We start from the raw sequence: 16992 nt of genomic DNA on the forward strand, positions 1-16992 counted from the left end.
AGTAGGCCGAGAGCAGGCCGAGGTCGGCCGAGGCGAGCTGTGAATAGGCGAGCTGTGAAGAGGCGAGCTGTGAATAGGCGAGCTGTGAATAGGCGAGCTGTGAATAGGCGAGCTGTGAATAGGCGAGCTGTGAATAGGCGAGCGTGGGATCCCTCGGCGAGCTCGAACGGGAAGAAGTAGTGCCCGCACAGCTCGGGGTCGTTTGGGAGCCGCTCCGCCTAGTCACAGCTCCTCTATTCACAGCTCCGCCTTCACAGCTCGGGGTCGTTTGGGAGCCGCTCCGCCTATTCACAGCTCCTCTATTCACAGCTCCCCGTTCACAGCTCGGGGTCGTTTGGGAGCCGCTCCGCCTCGACGGGCGCCACGACGAGGGCGAGGTCGCCGATCGGCACCTGGGTTCGGGAGGGGAGGGTGGGTTTGGGTACCGTGGGGTAGGGGAGGGTGCGTCGTCGATCGGCACTTGATCCCCACCCAGCTCGGGTGATCTCGGCTAATCTCGGCTAATCTCGGTTAATCTCGGCTAATCTCGGCTAATCTCGGCTAATCTCGGCTACTCACGGGTGGGCGGCACCCAATCCACCCCCACCTCTCGGGGAATCTCGGCTCATCTCACCGGGGGCGAGCCGAAGACTATCGGGTGATCTCGGGTACTCTCGGGTGATCTCCGGTGATCTCGGGTGATCTCGGGTGATCTCTCGGGTACTATCGGGTGATATCGGGTGATCTCGGGTACTCTCGGGTGATCTAGGGTGATCTCGGGTGATCTCGGGTGATCTCGGGTGATCTCGGGTCATCGCCACCGGAGGCGAGCAGAAACCGGCAGAGTCATGCGAGTGACGACGACCTCCACCCGCTTCGCCGCCGCGCTCGCCGCCGTAGGTGCCCTCGCCTCCGTAGCTGCCCTCGCCGCCGTCGCCGCTCCCGCCTCCGTCGCCTCCGTCGCCTCCGTCCCCGCTCTCGCCGCCTCCCCCGGTCTGCTCCTCGACACGCCGCCGATTCACAACCGCCTTCCCCTCGTCGCCGCCGTCGCTGCCGCCGAGGCGGTCGCGGAGGAAGCATGCCGTCGCCAGGCCGCCGCCGAACGGGGCAATCGACCGGAGGAAGAGCGGCTCGCCCTTGCGGCACAGCCCGCGCAGGAAGGGTGACGCGTCGAGGCAGGTGAGGTGCAGCGGCTGGTTCGCCGCCCGCGCAAGGGCGGCCGTCTTGTTTGATCTGCAGGCCCGCACCGAGCCGCACGGGTACCAGCTCTGCGGAGCGTGCGCATTGGGGCAGACTGCAGCCTCGTCGGCAGGGCTGACTTGCTGCATGAAGAACGCCACGGAGTGCGACCCGCGCGCCTGCTTCCATCCTGGCCCCGGCGGCAGCCCGTCCCACCAGGAATTCTTGACAATGTAGCCGCCCACGAAGCCTTGCTGCGATCGGAAGACGTCGCTGTAGCCGACGAGGGCCATCGCGTGCGCGCCTACGCTCGCGCTTCCCCCTATCTAGGCCACCGCGTGCGCGCCGAGGACCGTCCTCCTTTCTCTCGGCCGTCGCGTGCGCGTCTAGCGCCCGCGGTTTCTTTCTCTAGGCCATCGCCGCGCGCGATGCGCGTCTAGCACGCGTTTCGTTTCCGTTTCTAGGCCATGGCGCGCCCTCCAGCACGGGCTCGAGATGCGAGCCGGACGGCAGCCGGAAGAACTCGCCTCCCATCGTGCTCGAATCGCGCTCCGACACGACGCAGCACGCGGCACCGCCGAAGGCTGGCTCGGCGGGGCACACGCGGCACTCCTCCTTGTCCTACGCGCTGAATGCGCCAACCTCGGGGCGGGAATGCGATGTTGTGCAGTGTATTCGGAGCACCGCGTGAATACGAGGGGGCGGACTACAGTGAACGCGGCGGAATACGGCCGAACGCAGAGGGATACGCGTCGCCTCGAACGCTCCTCTCGAGCGCTGGTTGGGAGACCGCTCGCGGACGAGGCACAGCGCGCCATTGGTGCGGCGTCGCGCGGCCGCGAGGGACCGCGGGGGGGGGGGTAAGCGGGATGGGGGGCTCTAAGGGGAAGGGAGTGGGGGGCGCCCAGTAGGGCGCCGGCACCCCAGCGTAGAGGGCCTCGTGTAGCCCTCCCTTTGGTATCAATAAAGACAAGACTCCGTTGTCCGCTTCTAGGCGCCGTGTCCTTCGGGTTGCACTTGAGCACGTGTGCCGACGCGGCGGTGCAGGGCAGCAGGTAGCGCACCTACTCCCCAGGCGCATCTCTCGACTCTTGAGAGGAATGGACGGCGGTGCCGGGCAGCGGGCTGGGCACGGTCAGCAGCGGCGTGGAGAGGGTCATCAGCCGCTGCGTCTCGCGCAGCCGCTGCGTGACGGCTCGCCTATTGACGAAGGACAGCTGTTGCGGCACAGGCACAGAGTCGGGTCCGACGCACCGCTGCGTGACGGCTCGCCGCTCGTACAGCCAGTCGATTGACGCGAGCGAGAAGGTGAGCGGGTTGGTCGCACGCGCCTCAGCCAGGCCAGGGCACTCGCCGTCGCTGCCAGGCTTGGCGGTGTACGGGCAGACAGACCAGGGAAGTGCGGCGGTCTTGGAGAGCCGCGAGAGGTAGAAGAGGAGCGTCGGCTCCCCGCCTTCAGTCATGCTTTGGTGGTTGGTATCTTCAGTAATGGTGTTGGGGAGAGAGTCGGCTCTCCGCCTTCGAGGTCGCGCGGTAGCAGCTGCCTGCCGTGCCAGACCTCGTCGCCGACGACGCAAGAGGTTCCATCGTTGAGCGCGCGGCAGGCGTCAAGGACGGCCACGCCGAAAGCCTGCTCCGACAGCCTCACGTACTGATCGGCGCCGAGCCAGCCGCGCGCGACGCCTTGCGATCGATACGACCACTCGAGGACTGCGACCGCCGCAAAGATCCAGCAGGTGCCACGGTACTCCTGGAGCTCGACCGGCGTGGAAAAGTCGACAGCAAACTTGTGTGCCGTCGGCGCTGTTTCCACCGTCACTGCCTGCGTCTGGATTTGGGGATCGCAGTAGAGCACCAGCGCCGCAAGCGCAGCGGCAAAGGCGAGGAAGCCACCGACCGCAAAGCCACCGATTGCAGCGTGGCGCGGGTTGAACGGTGCCGAGGCCGGCTCGAAATGCGAGTAGGGCGTGTTTTGAGAGGGCATTGGCGTGAGTTCAGTCGTGTGGTTGATCGGAGGATGAGCGTCAGCCTCCGGAGGGTCCTCGGTTTTCTTTTGTGGTGAACCGCGAGGAGTTTTTTGCAAAATTCTTTTGTGAGATCTTGTGAGGATGAACTCCGCCGTTCATGGAGGCAACCGCGCTCCACCGCTCGCGCGCAACAGCGCCGGCGTCGCCGCCACGTCCGCCGGCACGCTGCTCGTCTTCGTTCGGCGGCTCGAGCGGGCCGGTCGACGAGGCGGGCGGCGCTCCACCCTTCCCTCGTAGATGGGAGATGATTCGAAGAAGCGAGCAGCAGTAGCAGTAGTAGCATTAGCAGCAGCAGCAGCAGCAGCAGCAGCAGCAGCCAGCCAGCAGCACCAGCAGCACGTAGGCGTTGGCGGCTATGGCATCGGAGTGCACGGACACGGGGAGGGCGTCAGTCAGCAGCGGTGCCGGTGGGCGTGCGGTCGGAGCGCATATGCGGCGTGTGGGGAAGTGGGGCTATGTCAGTTCTGTCTGGCCTGGCGAGCGGTGAGTGTTACGGAGAGGGGTGGAGCGCGGTTTGGAGCGCCGGGGCGCGCGTGGGGGCACGCGGCGGGAGTCAAAGCCACCATTTGCCGGTTGTTGTTGCCGCTTCCCGAGCGGGAATTCTTTTGATGTCGGGGGTGGGGTGGGGTTGGCGCCGGAGAGGGAGTGGTGTGACTGCTCCTGTGGCGGGGGCGACGGCAGGAAGCCGTCGCCCGCACCTTGCCTGTCGCGTGAATCGTGCTGTGCGGTTGTAAAATCCTGTAAAATTCTTTTTCGTGGGACGCGGCACGGACAGGGGCAACGGACCGCGTGGCTACACGGGGAGGCACGCGTAGTAACGCGGGGGAATCTAAGCGACGACGGCGTCCTCCGAGTCAGCTTGAGGCAGACGCTGGGATGGCATGCCCTTTGTGTGGTGGCACTGGCGGCGCCGCTGGGATGGCATGCCCTATGTGCGGCGCAAGGGCAAGCTTCAATGGCGCTGGCGGCCATGGCATCGGAGTGCACGGCGGAGGCGCTGGCCAAAGCCCTGCCCGTCAGAGTCGCATCAAGGCCCCAAGGTGCTGCTCCATTTGCAGGCAGCCGGGCCACAACAAGAACACATGTCCGATGGCGTCCAGTAGCATGAGCTCCCTCCAGTGCGCACCGCGTTCATCAATTGGGTCGTCGTCATCGCGCTGCCTCGATCCACTTGAGGCTCTCCGTTTGGCGGACGACGATCACGCGATGGCGTTTGGATCGATGGTGGGGCACGCTGGAGCGTCGATGGTGCCACCCAGCGGTTTCCGGCCCGGCATGTCGCCGGGTGCACCCCATGGCTATGGGCACGCCATGGGCCAAGCGCTCGGCGAGTCCAGGGCTGATGCTGCTGCTCTTCGCGGCGAACTTGCCGCCCTCAAACACGAGCACGCTGAGCAAATCCTTGAGCTGCTGCGCTTCAAAGACTCTCTCGACCGTAATCTCGGCCAGCAGGGAATAGACTCTGTCGACCCTGCTCTCAACCTCCGTATGGAAGGGAGATTCGAGAGCAGGGAGGACTTTGCCAAACGCCTCAAGGGAGCGGGCTTGCTCGAGCTCAACCCGAGCGCCAAACACGAGGGCCAACATGTCTACCACATCATCTCGGCCAGCAACGGCGGCCCCGACCACACCGACAACTACTTGTTTGCGCTTGGCGGCTCCTTCAACATCACTGTTGGGGACCGCTTCGACCACCTCAACTGCTTCCTCGCCGGCAAATCAAAGGCAAGGAAGGCAGTGGCCATCGCGTTGAAGGTTGCGGACGACCCTAGCCTGCACCACCACATCGATCGGCGCGGCCGGCCACGCGCCACCACCTTCCGCGAGGGTCCCCACAACAGGGTATCATCGGGCGACGAGCTGTACAAGAGGGGCCAGGACTTGTTCCGTGACATGCGCAAGGACACGCGCGCCGCCCGATGATTGTTCCACGCCTGTCCTCAATGGTGTGAGGGCTCGAGGCATCGGGCGCACTCCGTGTGACGGGTCGTCGCGATACGCGGGCACGCGCGGTCGGGAGACGGTGACGGACGCCGGACGGGGGACACGCCCGGGCCGCCGGGGGAGCCGCAACCGCGGGGGACTATCACAGGCTTCACCGCGGGGTGTAGGTGTGCGCTGCGGCTTAAAAAAAGGATTCCCCTACTTATGTTCTTTCCGGTCTTAGCTCCGTCACCGTTCACTCGACCACTCGCTCGCGGACTCCGTCTACTCGCCTACTCGCTATCTCCTACGAGACACTACTCGCCTACTCGCTATCTCCTACGAGACACTACTCTGCCGCGCCTTTGTGGCATTTCGCGACCTCGTTGCCTCACTGAAGCGTCAAACCTAACGAACGCCTGGGCCGCCTCGGGGCGCGCGCCCTCCTGCTGCGGAGGGCTGCGGCTAGCGCGCGCCCGAGCGCGGCGGAGGGGGAGGAGCGCCCCCTAGTACTCCTCCTCCTCGCCGTCGCCCTCGGCCGAGTCGGCGCCGACCTCCTCGTAGTCCTTCTCGAGGGCGGCCATGTCCTCGCGCGCCTCGGAGAACTCGCCCTCCTCCATGCCCTCGCCGACGTACCAGTGCACGAAGGCGCGCTTGGCGTACATGAGGTCGAACTTGTGGTCGATGCGCGAGTAGAGCTCGGCGATGCAGGTGGTGTTGGACATCATCGTGACGGCGCGCATCACCTTGGCGAGGTCGCCGCCCGGCACGACCGTGGGCGGCTGGTAGTTGACTGCGCGGGGAGGGAGGGGGGGGGGGGGGGAGGGGGGGAGGCCGCGTGTGAAAACGGCTCCCGCTGTGGAGGGGAGGGGTAGACGGCTCGGCGGGGCGGGTGATGCGCGCGCTGGGTCGGGGGCGGGGGGGCGGCAACTCACTGCCGCACTTGAAGCCGGTGGGGCACCAGTCGACGAACTGGATGGTGCGCTTCGTCTTGATGGTGGCGACCTGCTCACGGCGTGAGGTGTGAAGAGACGCCGTTCACAGCCGCGGCCGGGCGGCGCGTTGCGAGCCACCGCCGCGTTGACGTCCTTTGGCACCACGTCGCCGCGGTACATGAGGCAGCACGCCATGTACTTACCGTGGCGCGGGTCGACCTGGATGGAGGGTGGGGGGGGGGGGGGGGGGGTCGGTCGGTCGGTCGGTCGGGAGAGCGACGGGGCAGCGGGAGAGCGCGTGGCGGCAGGTGGCTGTTGGAGGGGCGAGGGCGGGCGGGGGGCGGGCTCCGCCTTGCAGAGCATCGATGCGGGCTCGAAGACGGCGTTGGTGATCTCGCCGACGGAGAGCTGCTCGTGGTACGCCTTCTCGGCCGAGATGATGGGCGCGAACGAGGCGACCGCCAGGTGGATGCGCGGGTACGGCACCAGGTTCGTCTGGAACTCGGTCAGGTCGACGTTGAGCGCGCCGTCGAAGCGGAGCGAGGCGGTCATCGACGAGATGATCTGGGCGGTGAGCCGGTTGAGGTTGGTGTACCTGCGGGGGAGAAACGGCGAGACATGGGGGAGATGTGGCGAGGCAGGGCGAGGCAGGGCGAGGCAGGGCGAGGTATGGCGAGATATGGCGAGAGGGCGAGGCATGGCGAGGCATATGGCGAGGCATATGGCGAGGCGTACGTCGGCCGCTCGATGTCGAGGTTGCGGCGGCAGATGTCGTACAGCGCCTCGTTGTCGACCATGAAGGTGACGTCCGTGTGCTCGAGCAGCGTGTGCGTCGAGAGGACGCAGTTGTACGGCTCGACAACGGCTGTTGAGACCTGCGGCGCCGGGTAGATGGTGAAGGAGACCTTGGACTTGCGGCCTGCGATGCGGCACGCGGGGCACGGGGGGCGGGTGAGCAATGATCGCGGCTCGTGAGATGCGGCCGGCGGTCAACGGGGGGGAGCGCGCGGCGGAGGGGCGGCGGGCGCATAGGGCGCACCGTAGTCGACCGAGAGGCGCTCGAGGAGGAGGGCGCCCAGGCCGGAGCCGGTGCCTCCGCCGATTGCGTTGAAGGCGAAGAAGCCCTGCAGGCCGGTGCAGTTGTCGGCGAGCTTGCGGATGCGGTCGAGGACCAGGTCGACGATCTCCTTGCCGACGGTGTCTGCAGCGGGAGGGATCGGCAGGCGCGGTAGCGGTAGCGGGAGGGTCGGGGTGCCGGTGTGTGTGTGTGTGTGTGTGTGTGTGTGTGTGTGTGTGGTGGTGGTGCTGGGGGGGGGGGGGGCGGAGGCTCACAGTGGCCACGCGCGTAGTTGTTCGCCGCGTCCTCCTTGCCCGAGATGAGCTGCTCGGGGTGGTAGAGCTGGCGGTACGTGCCCGTGCGGACCTCGTCTGTTGGGGGAGAGGAGGCGGAGCGGCTTCAGCTCAAGCCGCGCGATGGCAGGGGCGCGCGCATTGCAGCAGGGGCGCATCGGAGGGCGACGCGGGGAGCGGTGCGCGTGCGGGGGAGGGGCGGGACGCGCCGACGACGGTCGGCTCGAGGTCGATGAAGACGGTGCGCGGGACGTGCTTGCCCGAGCCCGTCTCGGAGAAGAAGGTGTTGAACGCGTCATCGCCGCCGCCGATCGTCTTGTCGGACGGCATCTGGCCATCGGGCTGGATGCCGTGCTCGAGGCAGAAGAGCTCCCAGCACGCGTTGCCGGTCTGGATGCCGGCCTGGCCGAGGTGGAGGGTGATGCACTCGCGCTGCGGACACGGGGAGCGTCAGTCGGCAGCGGTCGGAGCGCGTGCGGTCGGGCGTGCGGTCGGGGCGCGTGCGGCGTGTGGGGATCTGGCGCGGCGCGGTGCGCGGTGAGTGTTGCGGGGAGGGGCGGAGCGCGGTTTGGGGCGCCGGGGCGCGCGTGGGGGCGCGCGGTGGGAGTCAAACCCACCATGTGCCGTTGGGCTTTGCCGCTTCAAAATGGGAATGAAATTCTTTCCCGTGGTGTGCCGGTGATAGTACTAGCACGCGCCAGTTCGCACCTGTGTCGAGCCTGTCTGCTGTGAGAGAGAGTTGTTTTCCTGAGAGAGTTGTTCTGTTTAAATTCTTTTCCTGGGCCGCAGCCCAGCTCATACGATACGAGCTGCTAGCTAGGTTTGAACACGTCCACCACAGCGCTGATCCGGCGGGCGGCGGAGCCGTGGTCGCCGGCAAGCCACTCGCTCTTCCCCGCGGCGTCCGCGCGCGGGCGGCGCTCCTCGTCGTCTCGCTCTACGAGATGCACGAGCGGCACCATCTCGACTCGGCAGGAAACACGAACGGCATCGCGGCGCGCGACTTTGTGGCGTGCGTGCTGCGCTTCGCGATCACGCGCGAGTCGGAGTAGTTTGTTGCAACGCGAGTCTGTCGTTTGTTGCAACGCGAGTCTTGCCAGTACGCCACTTATCGATTTCTGTCTGACGCTAGCTGAAGGGAGGATGTACGACCTGTCGTGGGGATTGATCATTGAAGAAAGACAAAACCGCATTCTTTCTCCATCCTGCTTCCTGCAATCCTGGTTCCTGCCCAGTGTCCGACTTGTAGCTGGCCTCACCCATACTTTTTATCTTACCCTCTGCCCCCCCCTCCTGCGACCCCCCAGGCTCTAGATGGAGTAGTCACAGATAAGCCGGATGAAGATTCTGCCCCACAGCCACACAGCCCCTTACCCCTTCACCCTCGCCTCGCTGCTTGGTGTTTCTGAACACGTAGACGACCACGCTGTGGGGGTTGTGTGCGGGTTGTGTCTGGGAGGGAGGGAGTGCGTGGGGTGCAGGTTGTGCTCACCCACGGCACCGGGCCGGTGCTTGCACTTTGAATGCCGTGGGGTTCCTGCCCGTGTCCTGGGCGTGGAGATGCGAGGGTCGCCCCCCCTTGCCCCACCACTTTGTGTGCGCGGAGACGTTTACCTTACTTACCTTACCCAGTGTCGGCGCCTGTGAATTCTTTTTCCATCCTGATCGCCTGCCACCTCCGAGAGAAGCCTACACGTGATGTGTATATGCAGCGCCTTGCCGTCCGCGCAAGCTCTCCTCGGCGGTGTCGTCCGCGACCCGGCGCCCGCCGCGCAGCGGCGGATGAGAATTGAGATGGCCGACGCCGCGGCGGCGATGGAGGATAAGAAGGGCAGCTGGCAGAAGCTGATGGGCAGCGTTGTCAACGATCTCGGCCGTAGGAGTCAATGTCGACGATCGTGTCGATGACGTCGAGCGGCCTCAGGGTCGCCACTGAAGGAAGTTTGTTTTGTGATTGTGTGTTTGCTGTGTGTCGTCGTGGTTTCGTATCAAGAACTCACTCACTCACTCACACAGCCTTTTCCTCTGCGGGAGGCGCGTACGAGAAAAACAATCTCTCTCTCCGTCTCGTAGTCGTACGAGACAGCAGGATGTGTGCAGTGTGGCACACTGAGCACTGGGCCCACTGCGGTGGGTGGGTGATCTCTTCTGGTTGGTGGGGTAACCCCCATAAAACCCAATCAAATGTGTAACCGACCGAAGTGCTTGGTGATTGCATGGTGAAAGATATCTTTTTATCTTGTCGCGACAAGAGGCACACAGAGCTGTTCCTGTTGCGCGAGGGCGGGCTGGCGGGTCCGTGAGACATAATGCAGTGAGAGAAGTGAAAGAGAAGCGTCGAAGCAGGACACTAGTACACACAGCGCGTTCAGCGTCGCAGCTTTTCGCGGGGGGACGTCACGGGGCGCAGGCTGCTGCGCGCCGCCCCCCGGTCCTCCTACTCCCCCCTGCCTCCAAAGAGGCCCTCCAGAAAGCTCGTGGCCTTTGCGGGCGGCGGCGGCGGCGGCGGCGCGCCGAAGCCCGTGCCGAACAGCCCGCCCTTTGGCTCGCCGCGCGGCGGGGCGCCGAAGAGGCTGCCGCCGGGCAGGCCCCCCGCGCCTGCGGTGTGAATATCAGGGGGGGAGTATACACTCTAAAGCGTGAGTCTCTTGGAGCGCCGCGTGGATCTGTTTACAGGGTGAGGATCACCACGAGTACCGCTGATACGGCGGAGTACAGCGGAGTCCGTGCCCTGCCGAGAGCTAGTTGGAATACAGGAACCCGGCTAGAGGAGTTTCGGCTTCACTCTAGGCTCCGCCGCCATTCCTCTTGCTGCCGGGGACGCCGAACAGGTTGTAGCCGGGGATGCCTAAGGTCAGGTAAGGTTAGGCGAGGTACGGTACACTTCTCCACACACACACACCACACAAGGTGGCGGACAGGGGGGGGGGGGGGGGGGCAACCCTCGACTCCACTTCTAAACGACAGGGCTGTGTGTGATGAGAGAGGTTTGAGAGAGGCGTGATGGCTGAGAGAGAGCGCCGGTGTGGGTGAGTGAGAGTGAGTGAGTGAGTGAGTGAGTCGTCCTCGCCCCCAGATCGTGTGTAGTATACTGACACGGACTGCTTGTGCAGCATCTGCATCTGCATCTGCATCTAGCATTCTAGCTGGGGTGACTATGTGTCGCCGCTCTCGAGGCACACTGTCTTGTGTCTGGCGCGGCGGTTGGCCGGTTGTGGCGAGGCGCCGTCCCCATCGGTCTGTTGCTGGTGGTTCTGTCCCCAGTTGGTGAGGGGGGGCGCGAAGTCAAACCAGTCTTTTCATTTCAGCATCTAGCCGGGGAGGGGGGGGTCGCCGGTGATCCGCATGCTCGGGTCAAAGTCCTTGGTCTTCGGCTTGATCGTCCGCGCGTTCACCTCGGGGAGAGGGCGCAAGGCAGCACGGTGGAGGCCTCCCCACACGCACAGAGGAGAATCTCGGGCCGTGTCGGGCAGTCTCGTCCACTCACATACAATCTCGCACAATCTCGGACCGACTCGAAGGGAGGCCCACACACCTCGTTGACGCCGGGGCCAAAGGACCGCCCGCCGGTCGGGTCGTTGGAGATGGTTGGGAAGGCGGTGCCTGTGCTCCCGGGCGGGCGCGGTGCAGTGATGGCGGAGGAGGGGGGAGGAGGCGCTGGCGGAGGCAGGTGCAGGTGCGAGGCGGAGGCAGGTGCGAGGCGGAGGCAGGTGCGAGGCGGAGGCAGGTGCGAGGCGGAGGGGTGGTGGAAGGGGGCGGGTCGGTGGCGGAGGTGGAGGCGTGGACGGCGGCGGCTCGGACGGAGGGTGGAAGAGAGAGAGGTAGAGGCTGGCCATCTGAGCGCAGCTGTGTCTGTGTCTGTGTCTGTGTCTGTGTCTGTGTCTCTGTCTGTGTCTGTGTCTCTGTCTGTGTTTTTATAACCGAGTGGGTCGGAGATGAAGCCCTTCAGCCCAAAGGCCCAGTCGGTGACGACCGCGAACGGGCTCTGCCAGGCACGGGGCGGCGGCGTTGAGGGAGGGGGCGGGGGCATATGCATGCATACGTGTGTGCATGCGAGGGCGGCGGAGCGAGCAGCCCACCGGAGAGAGGACTGGCAGGGACGTGGGGTGGAGGAGGAGGCAATGGTGGGAGGGGGAGGGCGGCGTGAGGAGGACGCGAACGGCAGCAGGGCGATTAGTGAGCAAGCAGGGAAAGAGAGATGTGAGCACCTTCATCACGCTGGCAGTATAGTACCCGTCCTTTGCGAGCGATGGCCGCTGGTTCATGTTGTAGCTCTGCTGCCCGTTCTTGTCGAGGTAGTCGGCCCATCCGACCTCACTCTACAGGGTCGGGGAGGCTCGGGCGGCGAGAGGAATGGGGCGAGGGACGATTCGCTGCAAAGGCGCCATGTAAGGGTTCGCTTGCCCCTCGTCGGCGAGTTCGCCGGCGAGAGCCTTCTCGAGCATGGTCTCGTCCATCCCGACGGCGGGAACGCGCGCGGCGGCGATGGTGCCGCTCCTGGGCGCCAGCGGCGCCTGCAGCGAGCAGCCGGCCAGGATCAGTCCCAGCATAGGTCGAAGGCCGCGGATGCTTTCCCTCTTGGTGCCCATAAAATGGGAAAAGAATTCTAAAGCAGCGTCTCTCACAGCACACTGGCACGACAAGGGCGCGAAGTTTTAGGTTGTTTGTTTGGGGTATGAGCCAAATCTTGTGTCGTTCGTCACAGTGGGGCGAACCGCGGTGCTTTGGGAGAGAGAGAGGAGAGATGCTTTGGTCGCACGAGACGCGAGCCGCGGTCGGTGCTGACTGCTGTCCGGTGGTCGAGCCGCGTGCTGCGCGGAGCCGCGGTGCTATTCGAGCAAACGAGCGGAGAGACGCCAGCGCGCTCACGATTGACTTTTGTCACGTTTTTGTTTTATTCTTTTTGGTGCTCTGCTCTTCGCGGCCCCCCACATCGATGTGGCCATACGCCAGTCCGAGCCTGGCTGTTCTTCACCTTTCTACCTACCTACCTACGGCGCAGCGAGATCGCTGGTGTCTACTAGCTCCGAGTAGAGGCGGCAAGCGCGGAGCTCCCTCGGAGAACCCGTGTTTGTTTACTCTATGGCCGCTTAATTTTTGGGGTTTTTTAGCTTGGCGCTTTTCTTTTTTCGTTGGCACCGGTGCGAGAGAGGTGTGCCTCCGCTGCTGTCCGACCCATGCTGCAGCTCTCGATTCTCCACGGCGCCGCATTGCTCCGTCTCCCAAGCCACCAAAGCAGGGCCTCCTTCGACAACCCAGCACGACCGGGCGTGGGCGCAGCCACCTGGCTAGCTTTGCGACGACGGTCCCTCCCCGCCTTGGGCTTCTCCGACCAGCACCTGCTCGTGCCCGGCGAGAGACTCAAGTTTTTGACCACCTCGCCGGCGCAGGCAGCCTCAATCTCTCGCTCCGTTGTCGATAACCACTCGTGCCTCGTCCAGGTGCCGAAGCGAGGCGCCCTCGTCGGTGCCGTGACACCGCTCCTGGAGGTGGTCAGAGTGGAGGAGTCGTCCGCCGGCCGCCTCGTCGTGCTCACTCGCTGCGTTGGAAGAGTGCTGGTTAAGGCCGTTCCGGACGAATGCAGCGTCGTAGTCCGCATGGACACTGACGCCGGCATTTCGACGTGGGTTGGCACCGACGCGCCGAGCATCGTCCAGAAGATTGAGAGGGTGAGGTCCTCCGGCCGGGCGTTGCAGAGCCGGATCGATCTGCTAGCGGAGCGAGGGGGCGGCTGTCGTGGGGCACACCACCGCTGGCTCCACCAGCCGACCGGTGCGGGGCGGTGCCGCCCCGTGGCCGATCAGTTCTCGCGGGCGTGCCGCACGCTGGGCCTGCTGCCGCTGGCCTTCCACCCCGGGCTGCTCGCAGTGCTGACGGCGTGGATGAGCGCCGAGCGGCGCTCGTCGGCGGACGCGGCGCTGATAGCGCCGTACCGCGACGCGTGGGGCGTCGCCGACGCCGAGGCGGCAACGGCGCACCTCCTCTCCTTTGCGAGCCTCGAGGGCCTCTCTGCCGCGTCGAGGCGCGAGGCGATGCGTGCCCGGGACACGGGCGGGCGGCTCGAGCTCTCGCTGAGGGCGCACGAGGCGATGGAGAAGAGGCTCGCCGCCGAACTTTCGGTCCGGCGAGCCTTCCCGCCGCCGGGTCGAGGCCAGCACAGTGACTGTGGGTGAGAGACAGTAGTAGTAAGATACTCTTCTGTGTGTGTGGGTGAGAGACACGAGACGAGAGGTGTGTCCGACTCGATCCGAGAACACGTCGACATCAAACCAACAACCATGGCTCTCAAGCAAAAGGTAGGGTGCCCAAAAGAAAATAGCTTTCCGTCTCAAAAAGGGACGCACGAGGCAAATCTGATGTTGGAATGTTCCAATAGGAGAGAGGCCTCTTCCGTTGGGGGACCGAGTACATAGGAAACGAGGGTTCCCCGGTTTGTCACGCGCGAGCACGAGCGTGACACTGCACTTTGCGCCGAGCGCCCGCGGCTCAGACCTTGTGCAGGCCACCCCTCGGTGAGTGCACCGGTCCGGACCGATGGCGCTCGGTGTGGAGCAAGCAAGACCCCCCCCCCCCCCCATCGGCGCGCGCTCGCCATTCCAACGGCCGCCAGGAGCACCAAGAGGACTCCTCATGGCTGCACTCAAGTGGGCTTCGACCGGCCTCGGCTGGGGGGGCGGGTTGTCCCGGCTGCGGACGCCTTCTGCAGCCCCCTGGGCCCGTGACAGCACCCCAAAACTGCCCCTCGGCGGCATACAGCACTGCCAGCCAGCCTCTTCCTCCTCCTCAAGGGCTGTACTATAGGCCATATTGCGCCGCCTCCTACTAGCAGCCGGGCGGGCGCGCGCCGCGGGCGCCTCGGCGCGCGCACGGCTCGCAAAGTTCGAACGAGTACTGCCGCCCGGCCGCCTCAAGGCTGCCGGGCGGCAGTACTCGCCTCGCAAGGCGCGCACCGGCTGCTCTGGCTGCTGCGCCGGCGGCCGCTGCGCTGGCCGCTGCTGCGCCGGCTGGCGGGCGGCACGGCCGCCGGCGGCCGCTGCACCCGCGCCTTCCCTCGCGGGCGCCGTCGCGCCGCGCGCGCCCAACTCTGCTGGTACACGGCACGCGCGCGTCACACAGCCGCGGAGAACAGGCGGTGCTGTGCGCGAAGCGCGCGCGATCTCGTAGAGGGAGCGGACCCTGAGTTGAGGAAATCGGAGGACGCGACCCACTTCGCCACAGACGGTCCCGCGCCTCGCCGCTAAGACGGCTACACGACCGCGGCTCGTGTGCGTGTAGCCGTCTTTGTCCGGAGTGAATACTCCAACGCGCTCGTCGGTGACGGTGTCCTCCAACCTGCGCCGCGCTCGGCGAACCTCGACAGCGCTTTCGGTGGCATGCAGCTCTTTGCGACAGAAGCCTGGAGAGCAGCTCCTCTGCTGCTCACACACTCTGCACAGTTGGCACAGCCTACTGTGCGGCTGCCACAGCTGTGACAGCGATGGGCTCGCCCTCACTGGCCCTCAGTCACTTGTGCTGCGGCTTGTGTGAGCGACACTGCTCGGCGACTGCCGGCACACTGTGAGACCATGGGTGTGAGGTAAAACCACGCTACCAGCGCTTGGTCACATCGGCCCCGAGGTCAGATCCTTCTACTCTGTTGATGACAAGACTTGTCTACTGGCTGGAGCCGAGCAGGAGACCCAGCGCACAACCCCTGGTCAACTCAGGGTCCACACCCCGTACTTTCAAGGCTGGATCCGGCCATTCCAAGGGTATACCTTTGAGAATCCCCAGCGTCCCACCCTCCTAGTCACACTCTCAATATCTCGACTAGCCAACATGAAGTGCTGCGATCGGGAGTGCCTTATTTCTTTTTTCCTTTCTTTTTTTGGGTCCTGACTCCTGTGGGCACCCTACAAAAAATCTCTGCGTAGCTCCTCAGGCGAAAGAGCCGCGAAGACATATTTGGCCGCACACACACGCGCGCACACACGACATAAGAGCCGTACACGCGGTCTGGCCGGTGCAGTTTGCCACATAAAAGGTGAGTGAGTGAGAGACGTGTCCCAGCACCCAGGAAGCAATCATGAGAATGAATCAAGCAAGAAGCATGCCCCGTGTTTGCTGTTTCCAAGATTTCACACACCTCATGAACGCACCCAACGAATATAGCTCAACACAGAGTCGACGCAAGTCGCGGCGGAATAGCCGCAGAGACGCCCCGTGCTCACGCCGTGTGCTCGCGCCGCAGCCGCACGTCGTGAGACGGCAGGCGCGCCGCCGCGGCAAGCGCGAACACCGGCGCCGCCACGCCGACTGGCGCTGCCGCCACCCCGCCTGGCGCTGCCGCCACGCCGGTTGGCGCTGCCGCCACGCCGGTTGGCGCCGCCGCCACCGGGTGTGCGAGCTCGACTGCGGGAGCCGCATCTACCCTACCCCCACAGTACCCGAACCCCGCCGCGAGCGACCCGATCGACATGTCCGCCAAGGAGCCAGCCGCGGCGACAGAGCTGCTGTCGGCCGCTGCGCAGGAGGCGGCCGCCGCCGAGGCCGAGGGGGCCTCGGGTGCGGCGGGGCGGAACACGGACCCCAGCGAGTGCCTCTTCCGGGCGCGAGGGTAGACGCGCGGGTACGCCTTGGGCTGCTGGCGGCGGCCAGAGGTCGTCTCGCCGGCGGCATCCGAGCTGGCCTGCGAGTTGAACGAGTCTTGCGAGGCGAAGGGCGGGCGCGAGCTGGCGGCGGAGGAGCAGTCGGACTGGCAGCGGCTGATCAGCATGTCATACGGAAGGAGGTCCGAGTGGAGAGTGACGACCTGCAGCGGCGGCGCCATCGGCTGCCCCAACGCCATCGGCTGCCCCAACGCCATCGGCTGCCCCAACGCCATCGGCTGTCCCAACGCCATCGGCTGCCCCAACGCCATCGGCTGCCCCAACGCCATCGGCTGCCCCAACGCCATCGGCTGCCCCAACGCCATCGGCTGCCCCAACGCCATCGGCTGCCCCAACGCCATCGGCTGCCCCAACGTCTGCCCCGGCGGCGGCTGCACAGCGGAGTGCGGCGGCAAGGTGGCTGTGGGCGGCGGCAGCGCTGACGTCGCGGCCATTGGGGGGACCGTGGAAGCGGTGGCTGTGGCGCTGGCCCCAGCGGCGCACGCGGCTGCGGCGCCAGAGGCTGCGCCAGAGGCTGCGACGGCGACGGCGGGAGCGGCGGCGGGGATGGCGGCGGCGGCGGCGGCGGCGGGGATGGCGGCGGCGGTGGTGGCGGCGGCGGTGGCAGTGGCGGCGGCGGAGGAGGAGGAGGCAGCGGTGGCGGTGGCGGTGGTGGCGGCGGATGAGGAGGAGGAGGAGGGGGGTGGCGCGGCACTTGCTGCGCACGGAGCGGCCGGCTGGGCGCCTGACGAGGCGGCCCTCGACACGACCACGCTGAAGGCGCTCCTCTTCGCCTCTCCCTCCCCCCGCTCCTCGTGCCGCTCCTCCCCCCCCGCCTCCCCCCCCTCGCCGTCGCTGCCCCAGACCTCGGTTGGGCGAAGCGGCGCCTCCTCCCCCTCCTCGTCTGCCACGCGCCACACGTCCGCATCGCCGCACGCCGAGAGGCGGCCAGACGCGGCATGGCTCGACCAG

General features: G+C 65.9%; 2 protein-coding genes across 2 annotated transcripts; both read right to left on the bottom strand.

Moving 5' to 3' along the window:
- Positions 1 to 1254: 1254 nt before the first annotated feature.
- On the bottom strand, positions 1255 to 3142 carry EMIHUDRAFT_452176 (hypothetical protein; the record flags this gene model as incomplete). Its single annotated transcript, XM_005765075.1, has 5 exons — positions 1255 to 1462; positions 1635 to 1779; positions 2163 to 2222; positions 2292 to 2567; positions 2717 to 3142. Coding segments are annotated over 5 exons (1113 nt in total), but the record flags the coding sequence as incomplete, so codon positions are not given.
- A 2472-nt stretch (positions 3143 to 5614) lies between these two features.
- On the bottom strand, positions 5615 to 8355 carry EMIHUDRAFT_104197 (alpha-tubulin; the record flags this gene model as incomplete). The annotated part of the gene is made up of 9 exons (XM_005765076.1): positions 5615 to 5901; positions 6044 to 6113; positions 6182 to 6262; positions 6425 to 6638; positions 6779 to 6962; positions 7083 to 7244; positions 7376 to 7466; positions 7610 to 7825; positions 8230 to 8355. The coding sequence occupies 9 exons, from the start codon at positions 8353 to 8355 to the stop codon at positions 5615 to 5617; spliced, it is 1431 nt and encodes a 476-aa protein (XP_005765133.1).
- Between the last annotated feature and the right edge of the window lie 8637 nt (positions 8356 to 16992).

This window comes from Emiliania huxleyi (genome assembly GCF_000372725.1).
Source record: "Emiliania huxleyi CCMP1516 unplaced genomic scaffold EMIHUscaffold_57, whole genome shotgun sequence".
Lineage (NCBI taxonomy): Eukaryota > Haptophyta > Isochrysidales > Noelaerhabdaceae > Emiliania > Emiliania huxleyi.